At 35.3% G+C, this 19866-nt stretch overlaps 1 protein-coding gene across 7 annotated transcripts in view; it reads right to left on the reverse strand.

Moving 5' to 3' along the window:
• DCLK2 (doublecortin like kinase 2) overlaps window positions 1-19866 on the reverse strand; it is an 86315-nt gene that overhangs the window by 25053 nt on the left and 41396 nt on the right. For 5 of the 7 annotated variants that reach the window (XR_004253189.1, XR_004253190.1, XM_032186072.1 and 2 more), the window contains exons 3-8: window positions 18811-18913; window positions 16663-16764; window positions 15288-15338; window positions 12168-12262; window positions 2820-2892; window positions 1469-1577 (exon numbers count right to left, since the gene is read on the reverse strand). Coding sequence is in view for 4 of the 7 variants with exons in the window: in XM_032186072.1 (XP_032041963.1) it covers window positions 1469-1577; window positions 2820-2892; window positions 12168-12262; window positions 15288-15338; window positions 16663-16764; window positions 18811-18913 (533 nt within the window). In the remaining 3 variants the exon portion in view is untranslated. The remainder of the gene's footprint in view (window positions 1-1468; window positions 1578-2819; window positions 2893-12167; window positions 12263-15287; window positions 15339-16662; window positions 16765-18810; window positions 18914-19866) is intronic. The other 2 variants (XR_004253191.1, XM_032186073.1) reach the window with 1 other exon arrangement.

A 19866-nucleotide genomic window follows, 5' to 3' on the forward strand; every position in this document is an offset into this window, starting at 1 on the left:
ATGGAATCTAGATGTTAACACTGATGAGAAACATTACCTTAAACCTGCACGTGCAGTAGGAACTTGTTTGGAACAGTACCTGTAGCATACTCAGATCACTGTTAGTCACTTTTTTTTCTTTATCAGTACTGTAATCAGCTAGTATCTCTAGAAGCTGCTACCTCAGTCCTTATTCTTTAGTATATAAACCTTGGATGCTAGTATATCACCTTCTTTAAAAAGTATTAAAAATAATGATCGTCATTTGTTGCTATAAACCAGAAGAAAGTATTAGATTTGTGTTGCATATCATCTGCCAATATTATCCTCAGTAATGGAGAGAAATAAATCAAATACAATATCAAGAAACTTTTCTCTTGAGGAAAAACAGTAATGGATGCATAATGTTAGGGATTGTAAGACCCATACACCTATGTTCAGCATGTTCAGCCTTACTGCCTAACCCTTTTGGCTCATTTAGATGACTCGGAAAGAGTGTCCGTATATGAAGCTATGATCTGCTAGACTGGAATGAGTTGTTTCCATTCATAATTATGGTTCTTTTAAAGAAAACCATCAGACAGAGATCAAATAATAGAAACTGTTCCTGTAAGTTCTATGTTTTTTACAGACATTTGCTGAATTTGCCTGGTAGTTGTAGTCAAGTTGGAGATTCCTCATAATATTTAAGAAGCTGACATAACTCTCGGAGTGATGAAGATAGCAGAAGGTGGTTCTAAAACATAAACTGAGAAAGTGACAGTCACATCATCTGCTATGTTTACACCAGCAGCAAAGTGTGACACAAAGCTTGCAGGGGAAGAGCAGTAACACAGCACAGGTCTGTAAAGGTATCCTGCCTACCCCAAGAGAACTCATGCACAAGAATATTTCAGTCTGGAATACTGAAAGACTGATTTCAGTCTGTGGCTCCTCCTCACTGCACTACCTCACTGAACAAGCAAGCAAAAGGGAGTCAATAGCACAGGCTAACTGCCACCGACTGTATGCCTTTAAAAATACTTTGCTCACAGTATTAGCTAAAGCTGTGAAAAATGATTTAGGCAGCAGACAGTAGGATCTAACAGCAGCAGAACTGCTGAGGCAGAGCTGAGGTGCTCTGGTGCTCTGAGGTGCTGCTTAGATTCCACATAAAATTTCCTGCCAGCCACGACAGCCTTCCTTACCTGTGGTGTGAGGGAGTTTCTTGAAGATCTGTAGGGTTTTCCTTAAGAGCTTCCATTAGAAGGTAATACCTCCTTAATTTGGGGGATTAAAAAGCCACGTTCCACTGCTGCTCTCATATTCCTTTGCTGGAATAATACACAGAGAGCTCTGTGTGTTGTGCTGTGTCTAGCTCTCCTGGAGCATAGGCATATCTTTGCAACTGCTCTTTGTATTTACCTCATCACATTTTCCATGCAATTATGGTAACACATAGCTTTATCCAGTAAAATAAACAGCATTACTGAACATTTTCCTTACTCACCGTTCTATGCACTCCTTCACAACAGCAAAATTGCCATCACCGATCACCTTTCCAACTTTGTACTTCTCTAGAATGGTGGATGACACTGAGCACTTGTTTCCATTCACACCTGCAAAAAAAGCAAGGTCAGTAATGAAGGAAGAGAGGTGTCAGCAGGATGTAATGTATCCTCTATAGGCAGATACAGAATAAGAATTCATAAACACAAAAGAGAAGTAAAAAGTAAGCTGTTTTCCTCACAGCTTATTCTCTTGTTTTTATTTTATAAGACCTAAGAACATAACAATGAACAAGATAAGGCTAATCAGAGTTATCTGACCTTTGAACACATAAATTAAATATTACTTTGTGTGTGGATGTACTTTAAAAGTAATGAACACAGAATATTTTCTGAACACAAAATACTTTTTTTGAAGTATCTTTTTGATATTTTTGCATATTGAAAGCAAAAATGCAAATAAGATTCATCTACAAAGCACATAAAAAACAAAATGGCAAGTAAAAACACCTTTTTCTTTATTTAATAAAGAGCATAATCTAGTCCAATTATTTTTTTCCTTTTTTTTTTTTTTTAGAATAAACCAGGCTCTACCATTGCCATGATGAAATCATCTTCTACACTTTTGTTTGTTTCTTTTAATGTGGCAATAAGACCTCCACCAACAAATAGGAAATGTGATTCCTACATTGTTTATTCCATGAAAGATGATGCCAAAAAAAAAAAAAAAAAATCAACAACAAGGGGAATTAAATAGTTATTCAGAGACACCAAGTCTTTGATCATTTTTAGAAAGCACCAAATGTTTTGTTTTATCTGTTGAACTTCTTCAGTTTCACTTAGTTGTTGCTGAAACATCCAAAATGCAAGTTTGATAGCTGCTTATTTTAGTATTTTTAAATTAAAAAAGACTTTACAATAAAATTTTAAAGAAGTAACATTGATTTAAAGAGCTAAGGAACTAAAGGTTAAGTTTAGATAAGGTCAGCTGATGGGCCTAGTGATTCTACCTGAAGCACCACATGCAGTTATGAAGAGAACCTCACTCTCAAACCAGCCGCAACACACTTCTGGTGATGCCCTACAAGTCACATTCAAAATCATTCAAATTCTGAAAAGGGGGATCCGGTAATATGCTACTATTTGACAAAAAAAGAATAAAATTTATTTTCTAGCTCTACAGCCTTGATGTAGTATATGCAATTAACAATTTTTCTGATTGACTGTTAATAGGGTATCAGGTATCTCAGAACAAAAAGTGATTTGAAGACACTGGAAGCCACCTGACATTGCTGAACCAACTGTTACTTAGAGAAAAAAAATTTGCAAGGTAAGTAATCGTTGGTGTCTTACCTTCAGGACTCTGGCAACGGAGTGATTCAGATATACCATTCACATTGGAAGAAGATCCACCATGTGGAGGGATCTATGGAAGTATGTAAGATCTTGTTATTTCTCATGGTAAAGTAATTGCAAGGAGATGGAGAAATTTAGAGAAAACAACAGCAAATTCACAAATTTACAAAAACCCTAAAAACACCTATACAGAGTCCGTTTACTTTTCCACTTCCATCTTATTTTTACTCTTGCTTTCTCACAGTTCATCTTCATTATAATATATCAGTGACACTTTCACCAACTTGAGATGCAACCTTGATATTCCTGTTCACGTAAATAGTCGAACACATTTCAGCAAGCCTATAAACAGCAAAGAAAATTTCCTCCCACTGCACAAACACATCCCTCCTCATTCTGTGGAACAAGATCATTACAATACACTGCATGCTGGTTAAAATACATTTTCATATAAGCCATAGATTCAAACCCAGAAACAGCCATCTCCAGACAACCACTGAGTGGCCAGTGCCACAACCACGCAGTCTTGTGCTGTATTCTACCACATCTACATCACAGATGGCAGTGTCATGTCCATGCCCTCTTCAGATTAGCACTGAAGCACACTAGGAAGTTGGTGTAGAATGCTTGCCTGGCCATTTAAAGTACAGAATTTTGGTATTGGTGTCCTAGAACATGTATGATAGTCAGATTTGCCTGACAATTTAGCAGTTTGTACTTTAGGTTATTATGGATTTAAAGACTCAAGGATCTACAAGAACTTCATGTTAGGTGTCTGTGTAAAAAAAACAAGTATCTAACTGATTTTGAAGGATGAAGTCTGAAGAAAATTGCTTTTGCTGCACTAAGAACTTAATTGGTGCTTGATCTGAATCTTCGCAATTCTACTCAAAGTTGTCCTGTCATACTGCCCAGGGATATACACAACAATCACTTTTTATTTTTAAAAGGTGTGGAGGCGTATGAATCAATGCAATGAACACTAAAACATACTGGATCTATTCTATGCACCACTGTTTTTATAAGCTCTCCCATTACAGTTAAGTGTAGTTTAGTAATTTAATAAATTTTATTAAATATATTTTACACTATAAATGTACTTCTCTATGTAGCATTTCTTGCTGTTCTGTTAAGTTCCAATACCTTGTTTTCTTCATGGGCTATTATAATAGTTCTCCCTGCTCACCACATCAAGGATTAAAATGCTTCTCTGCCTTAAGCTCAGTGTCTGTGGAAATGGCTTTGCATGATACCGGGAATGCAAATGCAGCATTTCCCATTTTAGCTGACATTGTCTGGTTACACTGCAGAATATTTTAAATCATTAACACTATTGTCAATGAAAGAACTGAATTGACAGATAGGGATATTGTCTAAAGGCTCATGAAATGCTAATGAATGCTTAAGTTTCTAGTGGCAGCTGAGCTGCCAGATCAGCTAAAGGTACAGTAACTAGAAGCTGTACAACGTAATGTTGCAGAACCTCTAAAACAATGCCGTTTACCAGCATTGTTTGCATCTTTGGCAAAGAAGTAGGAACAAACAGCAAACAGGCAGCTACGATTACTACTACTACTCATTGCTAAAATCATAAACCAGGCTATGTTTACGTAGCTGTACTTGTAAACAATCTATTTGTTCAAAAAGGACCAGGAGCAAGGACAACTGGGTTAAAAGACAGTGATGCACATTTATGAGTCAGTTTCTCAACCTGTCAGTCACATCTTTTTCAAGCATGAAGCAGGGAAAATGGAAGAGATCACTGCAAAGCGTTAGATTACTAAAACTTTTGCTTATGACTATTCTGGGTTTTGAGTGAGTGACAATACAAGGGAATACCTAGCCCACATTTCCAACTTCCTCCATCCTTGTAATCAGGTTAGAATGTGACTGGGCGCATTCCTTCTGGCCACAGCGTTTAGAAGAAGGAAGCAAATAGGAGCAGGAAAAAAGTTAAGACGGATAGGAAAAGGAAAAAAATTATTGCTACTGTTGTGGCAGAGGTGCTGGATCAGAACCTGAAACAGAAGGTTTAGCTTTAGCTCTGCCAATAATTTACCTCATGGTTCTAGAGATGAGAGCAAACCCACAATATATGTAATTTGGAAGCTTTGGGTCTGAGGGTCTCAGTTTCTCATCAGCAAAACCATACCAGTGACATAGCACAGTGACACAGCATAGTAGAAATAAATTCTCAAGACGTCTGTGAGGTGCTTGATTAGCTAGAAAAGGTTGGGAAGAGTTCAGAATTGGTAACAAGTGACACATAATTAAGTACATATTATTAAGAAAGTAATTTCTAATCATTTAAGTAGCCAGACATGTAGTATTTGGCGTATCTTCCACTGTTGGTATCCCACTTGACTGGTTCACTAGTCATCCCCAAACTAGCAAGGAGATGAGAAGAGGATACACGCTGCTTTGATACTATACTAGTGAATATGGATGAAATCGATGATCCCACTGCAGATTAGACTTGGAAACAATTCCTTCTCCTCTCTTCCCATCCACACAACACTACTGCTCTCTTTCAATACTGCTTCCCTTACACATGATAAATTCAGAGTGCACAGGACTTAAATCTACCCTCTCACTCATATGCAAATCCTAGAAAACTCAGACCTGAGGCAGAATTTGACTTCTTGTTTACAAAAGCTCATGTAGTAATGCAGAGCAGCAACATCTTTTCAAAATAAGCCAGTCACCTCTGAATGGGGATGCTACTGGCCATGTACACCTAATGCTGATAGTCACTCGTGTGGTGTTTATTATTAATTATGCATTATGCAATACAAGACATATCAGTTATTGCCTTTATTTCCCTCAGGTTGTCTCCCCACAAGTAATTTGTTTCAACAGTACAGCCAGAACCAAATGCACAATGCAATACAATTGCTAGAGACACTGATAATGTCTCAGTGAACACTGTTTCCAAAACTAGTTGCAAATCAATTTACAGAGTAATTAAGTATGCTATAAAAGGTTGCAAGCAAACCTGCCCTATTGTATTTTTATGTTTTGTTTTTCCACACAGAAATACACTGAGATGACTTTTCTGTGGAAACGTTTTTTCAGATTCATAAAAATGTTCAATATATTTCTTTATACTCTACACTATTTTATATAGACTGACTGTGGCTCATGTCACCAGGTTTACCAATATGACACACGGTTCTCTCTGAAACACTCAACCTATTTTTGTCATATCCATGAATATAATACACCTACTCTAGTACCTAACATGGCTACTGTGCCTTGATGTTAATTAACCAACTGACATTTAGCATTCTCCCTTTCATCTCTGCTAATATCCAATCTGTTAAAAATTCTGCATTATTCAAACTAGTTCTGGTGTCCAAATAGGCAAAACTATCTTTAAACCTATTTAAAGGAATGAAATTATTTTATAGAAGAAATTTCTAGCATGCTGTCCAGATATATAATTTGAAATAAAATATAATTTATACTTCAAGAAGTTTGAATGCTAACATGGTGAAAAAACAACAACAAAAAATTTTTTCTACAGAGAAAGTCTAAATTCTGTATGACTAATATTCAATGCTGTCCACAGAATTCTCCTGTTTAATGACCCCCTAAACAACATTATTACTTCATTCACAGTAGAACACCTATTTCTAATATGTAACAGATAAATACTAATTAAAGCACTGTAGGATTTTTTTTTTTTTTAGACATATGAAGTATTCTGTGTCTATTGATGCCAGACAGCTGCATCCTGCCAGATATTATATCAGGTTCTCTACTTTTAAGTTAATGATAAGAAATCAAAAGAACAAAAAAAAGATCAAACAAAACCTATAAAAGCCTTTAAACCACCACAGAGTCCAAGAGCATGAACTGAAATGAGTATGCAAATGTAACGTGATGGATAAGTAGCAAAGAAGGACTGGCCAGGGTCCCTTAAGATCTGTTTTGGAATTTGAGTCTATGATTTAGGAGTGAAAAAACCAGCAGCTTGTCAGTCTTCATTATAATTAAGCTGCATCTACTGGTCCAGTACAGATGACTTTTAATAAGTCTTTTGAGTCAAAACAGTTCCATACATCAGAAAAAATGTAAATCTAGTGTTTGTATTTAAAATGGAAAGGTAGAGAAAGTAAACCCATATAACCATACATCTGGTGGGATTTTATTTTTTTATCTCACAAGAGTCTGAGAAAGAGTACACATGGGATAAACCCATATTCTCTTGAAGTAGAATGGTACCTTATTTGACAAATCTTTACACTCAGTGGTAGAATAATTGTCCGTGACAGGTGTTTGTGGAAATGTTTGGGGCATTTTTACATATTGAATGGGCAGCTTCTTGCAACTATATTGGATGGTGCCTTCTAGAGCATGTTTTTCTGTAATGTTACAGCTTTCCACCTAAAGGTCTATTTTGCCTGTCTGGATAGAAACGGAGGACTTTTTGCCATCATGTTGCTAGGTCGACAAAAGTCCTGTATGTGTACATGCAAGTGCTTCCTTGACCTCAGTCAGACCTCTTATGGCTGTTCAACAGCCTCATGCTATGTCTGATATACACTAAATGTACTGCCTTTGTCCCCCAGAACATTCATAATGTGCTAAACAAACAGATCTGTGTGGTACATGTGTACACGCACCCACACCCTTCTGTTTAGAAAATTCCAGTCAGAAATACACAAATATTATTACTAATATTTCAAGGTCCTGTAATATCCTCCAAGTCTATCTGTCCAAACTGAGCAAAAGTCTAATATTGTTAACTTCTTCTCAAGTTCTGATCTGGCATTACTGAGGTAGTCTTTCAACTGACAGCTAAAAAGAGAATGTCAACTCTCAAGCCTTGAGAAAAGTTTTAGAAAAACTTGATATTCTCAAAGAAGCTTTCTCTGTCTTCATGAAAGAATTAAAATTGCTGATGAATCTAATTGTAGACTACAAATATTTTAGTGAAATTGTGAAATAACTTTGTAGAAGCATTCTCTGAAATCTGGGAACACTTTCACAGTTTCACTGTAACTCATCTGTGAAAAGCTGTGGTAAAAAAGGGCAACAGGATATTTTGAAACAAATGAAATCATATTTATATAATTAGTATTTCTGGCTAGATATTGTTGGTATTTATTGTAATGCTCAATACTAACAAAATCTCTAAGACAAACTATATACAAGAACTTCTTAATTTTTAAGTGAAACTCAACATCACTAGTTCCCCACCTATATCAAGGAGCTATACTTGTAACAATAAAAAAGCCAATTAACATTTAGTGATTTTGCTAGCATTAATTTGAGCGTACATGGTATTACATATCTATTACGTCATGCATTTTGTTCTGGAAACACTGAAGAATCATGCCAAGATTTACCCTTTCTCCTAAAGAGATTTTGAGTTTTGTCACATAATGTAAAGCTTTTAGTGAACCCCAGACAGAGGTGAGAGGACTTAATGCTGAGTGCAAAGCATCAGTTTCCTTTCCAGCAGAGATTATCCAACTCTTTTCATCCGCTCTATGAGCGAGAAGGATGGTGGATTGTAACTTCACCAAAGGCAACAGGTAAAGAATTCCTCTGAGAACTGCTGTTGCCTAGGTTGGATAATTCCTTGTAAATATTCTTAATATGCAATTGCTAACAGATAGACACGTGTACAATACTGAAGATTAAAGCCTTGATGAAGGTAAGGTACTAATCTCTCAAATCACTTAAGCACATGTTTAACTTTAAGTACATTAACCATCTCAAGTAAACGGGACTACTCAATAGCTTAAAGTTAAGCAAGTGCTTATGGTATTTGTTGAATCGGGTTTTAATATCCTTTTGTTTTGGTCATTTTGTCAATCAGTCAAAAAAATAATACTTAGACAAATGCAAACACTACTATTTAGCATTGTGTTTCTAAGAAATGCCTTAACTGTAACACTTCTTTATTAGTAAAATTTTATTTCTTTAAAAAGAGATGACAAGACTTCATGGTACTTATTTTCAAGAGGGAACAACAAAATGCATGCAAGTAAGCATGACAATATTGTAACACCACTTTTCAAAATCTCATACTTAATCCAGTAACTGATCATTTTTATGGTATAAATCATGCTCAGTAACCCCTAATGGCGTTACAAAGCTGGGTCTTTGTAACACACAGAACCAAATATAAAGCGCCAAAGCATTCAACTGTCACCTGTCTACAGAACAGAAAAAGGACACCTCAGTCATTTGTCCTGTGCCAACTAATGCAGTATTACCTTTATTTCTTAATCCATGAACAATTTTTAATCTCCATAGAAAAGCTAATAGAAAGATAAAAAGCTCAGCACATTAGCTCAAAAAAGCTTATCATACAGAGCAGTCATTTACTTCATGCCCTTACCTGTTACCTTTTATATCTGAATCCTTACCTTGAAACAAACTCTCTGCAAAGTCAAATGCTTAGTAATGGGCTAACATTGCGAGGTTAAAAATAAAGAATAACAAAAACACATAGTAGCACACAACCGTGTGGGCTTCTTTAATGAGTACCCTTAATTATTTTACTCATCTGTACTCAAAGGACATACATATTTTTCACTTACTAGAATAAAGGCATTTATTTGGGGTTGTGGGGAAATTCTGTAGTTTTTATTATTCTGCAAACATAGTATAAATTCCTAGGACCTCAATGTCACCTCAGACTCCAGTACAATTTTTTTTTAACACTTCTGCAAAACTGGGATGTTGCATTGGCATACTGTATGAATTGAACAATTAATAGCACAAGAGTACTCTAGTAGGAGAATGAAAAAGAGGCAGAAGAAAAGCCATTCTCTTAAAAGATAGGCTGTTCATCAGGACTATTTCCTGCAAGGAGATCTGTGCCTGAGCATACCACTTCTGATTAAGTGCTGTAAAGCAGAAGGAATCCTTGGGGACTGAAAAGATTTTACTTTAAAGGAAAAGTGGCATGCAGAGAATATGACGTAAGATGCGATGCCTAAGACTGAGACAAAAATTGCTGTAACAACCAGTATCTTTTATAAGTTTACTGCCTTGATACCTAGCATTATCACCTAGATCTACGCTGATCTCCAAACAACTTAGCTAGCTTCTAATCTATAGACGTGTATTTCAATATATTTCATATATTGCTCTGTCTTTCCAAGCAACATTGTTTATAAAGGACAGTTTGTGTGTAGCTGTTCTGGTGGCCTGCTCTCTACAGGATTTATTCCCTTTTCCTGCTAACTCAAGCTCACATAAAATTGTATTTTTAACATTTCTCTAAGTGTTCCTGTTTCATGCTCTACAAAAATAAACATGTATGCTTTCTAAACAACAAGGCAACCACAATACTGCATTTTCAAAGCCAAAAATCTCAGAAATATACTTTATTCCTTCACTGTCTGCCACAGTATTTATTTTTATCTACTTTTTCATTCAACTGCAGTCATGGCACCTTCTTTAAATAAGTACAGGAAGACAGACTACTTGTCTGTGCAGTGATGCAGTCTTAGCAACAAGGAATTTTTTAACAATAGAGTAAGGCAATAATCTCAAAAAATTAAACTTGATCTCTGCTTTCCCTGTTTTTCTCAATAAACTGACCAAGATCAATCCTACAAAAATAATAATGGTTTTCTTAAAACAATCTAGTTTTGCATAAAGCTATGCTTTCCATGTTACTGGTTTTATGTTGATTAAGTAATACAAAAATATTACTTCTAGAACTTTATGTTCTAGGCAAGAAACTGTGTGGTGCACTTCATCCTTTTGGAATTTATCCTGAGATTCACCAGCTAACTTTCTCTGTCTTTAGTCTCAGGAGCGCAGCTGGGGTCCTCCTACTGAAAAGATGCACCCCAATGGGATAAAACAAGAGGTACTCACTACTTCAGGTCTAAGATGATTAATTAGTTTTTGACGTTTTCTTAGGCCATAGAGGAATGAGTTATTTGACACAAAAACCCATTAATATCCAGCACCAATAGAATTCCAAAATGAAAGTGTACAACAGCTTACTTCTGTGAGGTTGACAGTGAAGGGGAAATGGGACATGTCCACTTTGTTGAAAATTGCTTGTTACTAACATAATTATCTGCTTATTAATGGAGCCTTAATTTGCTAAAAGCAGACTAGACAGTGCAGGAAAAAAAATGAACCAAATTATCTAGTTTCTAAACTTGTAGTTTCACTGAAGAAAGAAAAAAGACCATGTGTTAAATATAGCACTGACAAGCTTAGCGTAAATTTTATATGACAGCTATCCAGACAAATTTTAAGACCAGAGTTATAATTTTCAATGTCTGAACTATTACTGTTCTTGAAAAATGCTTTAAAAGAGAGAGACCAATCCATGTAGCTTTGGAGAAAGAGTAGCTACAGAATGGTACAGATCATCGACACTAAATTGCTTCAATGAACCAAACAACTAAAATATATATTGAAATTTAACATGTGAATCAAAATCTTTTCTCAAAATTATTACAGAAGCCTGGCAGAAGCCAATGTGATACTCCTTGAAAAACAGGCAAAGATGTTGCAACAATTAGCATGTCAAAACCCCACACTAAATACTATTCAAATCACGTCCTTTTGCCAGTCCCTTAATTAAGACAACAGTTTTCTGCAGAATGTACAGCCTCTTCACAACTGTTGTGTTCACCAGTGGGAGCTATTACTTTATCAGAATAATCAGAGAAAGAACCATCTAATGCGTTTCCACAAAGGCTGCAATTGATGATTTCATAAGAAAATTCTCCTTGAAAGGACAGCTGCACAATGCAGCTCTGCTGTGCTCCAGACCATTCCTTTTATTCTACCAAGCAAAAGGCTCAAAGCAGCCTCTGAGAACTGTAAATGTTGCCATTTTTTAAGTAGGAGAGGAAGAGAATTCTTTTGGTGCAACACGGAGAAAAAGCTGCCAGACAACAGGATGCTCCCAAAGGAACACCTCACATGCTTTTCAGATTGCATTAAGTGGTGAAATTGTGTGCTGTGGATGAAGAGGGGTGCTTCAGATGAAATTTTGATCAATGCTACAATGCTATAAGGTATCCAGAAGAGGATACTACATTTATATAGCCTAAGGGAATATAAATTACTCAGGGAATTTCTACAATCTACAAAACAATGGAAAATTTGAAGGATAATTGACATATTCAAGCCATCATTGCCATCTTTGACCTTCCTTAAGCTGAGTTTCATACTGCAAGCCTAAGACAAAATACAAAAATCTTACTTCAGCACTCTTTTCCACCTTAACTCAACAATCATACTAGCAAGGCTGCCCTATAGAATTACAACTCTTTCTATTCTTCAGTGCTACTGTCATACATCATTCCATTAATAAGGGAATTGAGTATTTTTGATGGTTCTGCTACTTGCCTTGAGTCCACGAAAGCTGCCTGGGCTTGTTGGTGAAGAACTGGAGGACTTCGTAGATTTTGGGGTGGATAATTGACTGCTTGGAGTTCCATTAACTGGCCGAAGCAATAAATGCAAACAAATGAAAGAAAAAATGAGTAAAAGGAAAACAAAACAAAACAAAAAACAACATCTAACTTGCTTTTAAACATAACATACTTCCGTGAGGTATCACTCAAGTCTGTATACAAAGATCAATACAGACTCATCAGCATTTAGGAATAAATTCCATGCACATGTGACACACAATTGCTCCCCCAAAACCCTGGCTGGATATCAGACCAAGACAACACACGATTAACACATCGCCATTCCAGAGTTCGAAAAAGCCTGCTTTGTACGTTGCCAGTGCAAGAGCTTTGGACAAATAATAGCCATAATCTCTTTAAATTCCATAATTTATTGTGATATAACACAATATTGTTATTAATAACACAATATTATTATAACACAATATTGTGTTATATCACAATAAATTATGGAAAGAGAAAGTCTTCATAAACATGTAAGTTGAACAGTCCACCTCTCCTTTTTGTATCAATGACTACTTTTCAGGTGGAACATTTAAGAGAACATACTCTTTTTTGTACTGTTTTATCCTTTTTAAGTTTTTGTTTGTTTGTTTTAAGCAAAATAGGCAAACAAGAAGTATGAGCTGTTTGTCTGATATGGAACTTGACTAGAATTTCCGAAAAAAATGATATAGTTTAAAAAAATAAAAATAACAAACAAACCAACACCTAAAAGCTAGTAGGTAATTCCTGAATTTCCGAGAAGCTGAAGTATCTGTTTGTAGTATTTTATGAAAACATTAAATATGTCCCCTCTTGACTTCAGGAATTCATTCATTTTAAGTCCACTTTTCCAGAGAGGTCTGGTACAACACCTGTTGTACCTGCAGTAATTTGACTAACATTTAGGTCAGTCCCTGTATTTTTCTGAAAAAGCAGACTGATGAATTTCATTATGAAAATAACACACTGTTCATCACACACAATGCACAATATGATGTAGCATTATTTCCTCTCTAATTGAACCTCATTTTTCCTAGGAGAGGAAAAATACTAGGCAGAAATTTAAGAGATAAAAGGTTTCACAGCTGATTCATGCTGAAGAATCTTTTTTTTTTTTTTGTCAGAAAAATTTTAAAAAGGAACTCTAATAAATAGAAGATTAGCTACAAAGTAAATTATGAAATAATGGTTACATCTACACACATTCTTTATACACTCAGGAGTCCATCACAGGTTATACATCACTTCTTAATGAACATTATTGACTTTATTTTATAGGTATCTATTAACCTAGTACCCCAACATTCTCAGAGTGCTGAAGATGCTTCCTAAATACTATCTTTTCTACTTAAGCAGTCTATCTATAGGTAGTCTATCTATCACTAGGCCAGGCTGACTACACTGTAGCTTCCACAAATCCCTGTTGTCCACCACTGTCTCTCTCTCAAGTATCTTAAGATACAACTAATTAGCATTTAGCTACAGAATAAGTTTGTCTTGAAATCTTAAAAGTTCGATTTACATTCCCAGCTCTGTTACATGACTAAGATTTTTTTTTTTTTTTTTTCTGCAAAAAGCATCTGGTATTCTTAGGATATTTTTACTTTTGACTTTAACAAGCTTTACATGCAAGAGCAATAGCAAAGTTACTTCAGCTTAAGTGCATTTTTTAAGAAGCTAAAGGAATTTAGGAGCCTATGTCCCACGTGAAGATCTCTAAATACACTATTTTTCATCATTTTGTTTTAGATATCCTTCTTTAAACTTGGCATATCAACACTTCATTGTTTTATAAAGAATTTTAGGTATGAAGATGAAAAGGGCTAACAAATGCTATCTTATGTTTTCTTACTCTTGAAAGGTTATATACAATTTGCTCTAGCCACTGGGTAAATTCTGATCCGTAAAGTTCACGAACAAAAATGAGATACTTCACTTGAAGAATCTGCTTCCAAATGACCATCTACAGGAGCAAAACAATTCTTCTTTATTCACGAATTCTTTTTATAAAGCTCATTGAAAAGTCAGTATTTCCTGAGTCTGACCATTGAGGGTTATACTGTAAGACATCTCTATCTGTTTCTAAGTCAGTATCCTCCTTTAAAGCACTGACAGAACCACTAAACTGTACCTGTGAGACTGGCTAGTCAACATCATCAACTTTTCTCCCATAACTCTCTAGGAAAGAACATCCCACCCTCACAGTACTCCAGCTGTATTTTTTATTTTTTTTTACAGCAGTTTTTTTTTTTTTTTAAACCACAAAACACATAAGCTACCTGTATTTGTTTGTAGCACTTAAACTTGTTTGCTACTATTTATTTGCTATTTTTTGTATATGCAAAACTTACCTTTGTTATCTATTTTCTAACTATAAGTTCTTTTGAGGTTTCTTACTACACATGTAGTGGCCTGAACATACAGAAAAATACCTTCTCTGTTATTCTTCAAATAGTACATACTAGGTGACAATTCTTTACCATATCAGAACCTTGAAAACTGAAAAAAATATGAATACCTTTTAAATAGTTAACTTCTAGTAGTCCAAAGTCACAACTTTTTTGCTAGTGAAAGCACACATTAGTTCTAAGAGCTGTAGTGTTTTAAACTGAAAGTGCAAAGAGGTTTTTCAGGGTTTTAGAGCTTAGGCTGAAATAACAAAAGAAGAAAAAGGAGAGTAAGAAACCAAATAAAATGAAAAACTGTGGCACGTGTTTTTGCACCACTTTTTTGTCAGCTCTTCCCCCTTTCTTTTTGCACTGGTTGAAATTTTCTATTATTGTACACTTTAGAATACAAATGTGTTGCTGTTCAGAATGCTCCTCTACTTATAGTCAGATTACACCTTTACAAATTTAAGGTTGACGCCATTAACAGATGTCCAGCAACTATTAAGCATCATTTATATTTTTTCAAAAATCTACTTTAACAAAAACACTAGAGTCTCTGGCTCACCATATGCAAAATGTGTGTTACAAGCTTGAAAATATTGACAGATGCAGAGGAAAGGTGAATGGAAAGGAAGGAGACAGACTAGTGATATATAGCCATAACAATAATGGCTCACCTGGGGATTTTGCTGAAGAATATGCACTGGAGTAGTGGCCACCCCTCTTAACTGTACTCATATATTTGACACAAAGGAAAAAGACATTAAGGAGAAAGGTTATTAAAACAGCTCTGAACATGCATGAAAGAAAGAAGGGAAAATAAAGATAACTAAAGACTACATGAGAAAAAATGGCAAGTAAATAGAAGGATAAATACCAGACACTTTGGATAAACTTTTCAAATTAACCTAACCAATGGATGTGTCCAAGTAGAAGTAAGTAAGGAAATGACAGTGCTGATCTCTAAATACATTGCATAAAATACATTGTTGATAGATTTCCCATGCAATCTTGCTGGAGTTAACAGGATCGCATGAAATGCGTATCATTGGTGAAACTCGCCCTTCATGCTACATTTTTATTTTTCTTTGTTCTTACTACAATCCTCCTTTGAAGCTTTTCAGTTTTCACACTTTATAAACAGATGATAAATATTCCACTTTTAAAGAACTCACAGACAGAAAATGACTTTAACCAGCATCAGTTAAGCAAAATAAATATTGATATGGATATGAGAATATGAAACATGTTGCAGTTTTGAATGCACGCACAGGAGCTTACATGCATATAGTTACAACCAAAACAGAGCATTGTATATTTACATATTCAATGGTTTGATTTCAGGGCTACTTCTCCAGGTCTGAGGGAAAGAAATCAATTAAGTTTTATTATATTTAGAAATTAAATGCAGAACTAAAAAAGGAAAAACAAGTTTCTCCCTTCTACTTATTTGTATAAAAGGCTCAGTGTTTGGAATTTATGGTGTTCAGTCAAACTTCTGGCATATACACAATGTGAACCCTTCTTTGAAATTACAGAAAGCACAAGAAAAAAAATAAATCTCTGTTAATGGGCAAAAATATTCCAGAACAGCTCCTAAAATTACTTGAAACAACAAAATTCTATGTTTTGACAATATTTGTCTTATATAGGAAAAACTCCAAATTCAAAAGTTTTAAGGCTATATTCTATGAGCGTCAATTTAACCACATAGTCATCCTGTACTTAATTGTCTTCAAAAAAGAAAAAGTACCACACTGAAAGCATATCCCAAACATACAATTAATACAAAATATTCCAGTTTCCATAAAATGAAACTTTGTATGCCTGTTAATAAATAGAAGACAAACTTCTTTTCAAGATTCAAAAATAAATGTGTATTTTTTTATAAATCAGTATTATATCTATGAGAGAAACTGAGAAAGCATTTTTACCTCGGGAAACAAACCATGGCACTTTTATTTCACATACAGCCAACAGCCTTTTCAATCCATTAAACAAATCCTAGATTTCATGCATTTTATGTGTTTATCTTTTTCTTAGAAATTGTACCTGAGGCAGGTGATTTGCTTCGACGTGAAGGTCCTGGACTTTTGGACCCAGAATACCTCATACCAGATGATCGGGAATAAGACGACTTCATAACACGGCATTCTACAAACCAAGCAGATGAAGTTTCAAAAACAATTCATCGTACCAGCTTCCTCCAAACCCTACTGCTGCTGTTTATTATCCAGAGAAAGACCATCAGTATTTCCTAAACTTACTTGCCAAACTGAATGAAACAAGTTTATAAGACCATCTCAGAACTTCAACCCACATACCACATAAATGTTTTTAAGCCAACTGCTTTATGTAACCTTCTGCATGTAATATCTGAAATCTTGAAGTCAGATTATGACCATTATTCAAGTTAGCACAGCTGAAAGAGTAGTCAGCCAATGACAAGGTTCCTCTGATAGTTCAGTAAATCCTGTGTGCTGTAACGGCACCTTCACATAGGGCAACTGCACAGCAAGCTCAATTCACCTTATTTTAGAAGAAACTGATGTTGTGAACAATTTTTGAAGAGGTGAAAAATGTCTATTGCTTTCAAAATGCTGAGACAACAGATTACTGCCATTACTGCCATTTACCAACTGTGTGTCATTAAATAAAGGACAACCTAAATGGGAAAGGAATAAATAGTCATACATGTATTGACATTTTGATGAAATTTGAATCCCTACAGTTAGCATCTATTGCAAATCTCTCCCCATCAAATCATATAAATTTCCCTTTTGATTTTGCCTTTGTTATTCATCACACTGATGGCAATGCAACGACAGTGATACAAAGTCGCCATCAGGAGGAGTATGTAGAGCTGTATCCCCTGCCAGCCAAGTCATGATCCACTCTGTACTTAAACTGCTTTTATCCATTATGACCTCCAGACATATAACAAGAAGCAAGGACCACTGAAGGTGAAGAGAAAAACTGAGAAAGAAATCCTACATAACTGGGTTCTCAGTAAGAAAATGAGCTCAGTTAGTCTGTCTATGGTGCAATGGGAAGAGTAAACTTACAGTCTTAGGATCACAAAGGAAATTATAATTTTGCTCAAACTGGAATTAGTGTGAGCTAATACTACCATGTTCTCCTATGTCTGCACAACAATAAAAACGTATCTTAGCTAGTTTAAAATGGTTAAAACATACCCTTTATTTGAATCAACATAATCAAGTAGTTTTGGAAGAATAGCATGCTGCTGCTAACACTAGAATGTGAGCCAGCTGAAATCTTTTATCCATCCTAGTGTATGGACCACTGGTTAGGTATGTACCTATGCCTCTTGATATAACAGCAGACTTTTTATGAAATTATGGTGTTTATAAAAATTAGAAGAAACAGCAAAAGTTCACAACCCAAATCTATCCTCAAATAATCTGATGATTCTTGCCAGGGCAATTTTTATTACCATTGAGATTCATTTTTCATTAAAGGAAAACAGTGTGATTTTACAGAAATACAGACCTACAAAGAAAACGAGGAAAAATAAACAAATAAAAACATAAAAACAACAACAACAAAAAAGTGTGTATGATTTGATATTCCAAGACAATTCTAAAACTCCCTGGTAGGGAACTTTTTCTTGAACTTTCATTATAGATTTTCTCTGTATGGAAAAGTAACTTAAACAAGTTAAATTCATGATCTGTCAATGGAAGACAGTGTGGACATGTCCTGGTTGGCCTCACCTCCTTCTCCACACATAACCCCCTCCTATCTCACAGTATAAACAGGCTCAACATGGAATATGAATTGTCTAGCAGGACAACCTGAGATCTGAAATTAGCAGTTATATAATGTGATTTTTTCAAACATCCCCTGATGACAGCAATATGGAGACCATCTTGTAGCCCACAGAAGTCAAAAGTAAACGTTTGTAACTGGTTTTAGGAACATTTAGAGACATAACTGAACCTTTGGAAATTCAATGCTGTTTTCCATTGAACTTTAGGGACAGGGTTTGTTAAACATTATTAGTGCACTTTAACAGATATACAGAATTGAGACGGTGGTTTGGGAAAATGCTTTCATCAATAAGAAAATATATTCCAATGAGTATTTTTCTATAGTACACAGCTTGAGGGGGGGAAAAAAGGAAATCTCAATGAACTTGACTATTTCAGTAGGTTCAGGATGTGATCCAAAGCTTACCGCTGTGATCCAAGACGAAGTCATCCTGAGCGTATCGATATTTTTCAGGTCCACATGCAATGAAGACATCGTCATCTCCAAAGAAGTCCTGCAAGCATGTCACCTTGATGGCAAAATATACAAAGTAAAATAAACAAATGCAGTATTTTCGAATGCTAAGTCTTCAGTTAGTCAACAACACTTAATTAGTTTGTGTTTTTACAGCAATACCATAACTTTATTTTATAATGACAAACGTTCTAGTCCCTAAGTACATCAGCTATCCTCCATGGATAAGAAGAAGTACAGGAAACCTCACACTCAAGAATGTCAAGTATGACTGCCCCTTACCTCCAAGACCACCTTCTCTTACATTTAATACCTGTATTTTAGCCTATATGTGCATGCTGACGGCTTTGATGAAAATAGCTAGGAACCCTACTGACGCATTCTGGTATTCTTACATCAATTGCTTGTGGGAAAATCTGTTAATTTTTTTTTTTATTTTTTTTTTATTTTTTTATTTTTTTTACTATCGATGGCATTTAATATTCGTATTTTGGTGTCCTGTTAAAGACAACAAACAAAACCAGCAACACATCTACTTTGCCCTGTCATTATTGAAGAAAAAAGGAAATACAAAGTTCCTTCCATGCCCTTTGCAGCTCATTCTGTTCTTTATTGTTGCAATAATGAAGTTACAATACATCTGGAGATGGATGGGAATGTCACAATGACAAATGCTTTAGACATTCTTTAAAGAAACAAAACCAAAGACTTTGAACAATACCACCCCTCAAAAGCCAAAAAGCCAGTTTGTGGAGAAGTGTCTGCTTTAAAACATATTAAGCCAAAAATGCCACAAAACAAATACCAAACTCCTCTTACCTACCCCTAAGAAAATAAGTGATCGCAGGTAGCAAGATATTTTTAAAATATAAGCTGATTAACGTTTTCCTGTGTGCTCTACATGCCCCCCATCTCCCTTCCCTATTATTTTTTACATTCCTATTTAACACTGCATACTCTGAACGAGATTTGGGAATAAAAGATTTGTAGAAGCTATGGAAGTTAGAA

The sequence above is a fragment of the Aythya fuligula genome, chromosome 4, assembly GCF_009819795.1.
Source record: "Aythya fuligula isolate bAytFul2 chromosome 4, bAytFul2.pri, whole genome shotgun sequence".
Taxonomy (NCBI): Eukaryota; Metazoa; Chordata; class Aves; order Anseriformes; family Anatidae; genus Aythya; species Aythya fuligula.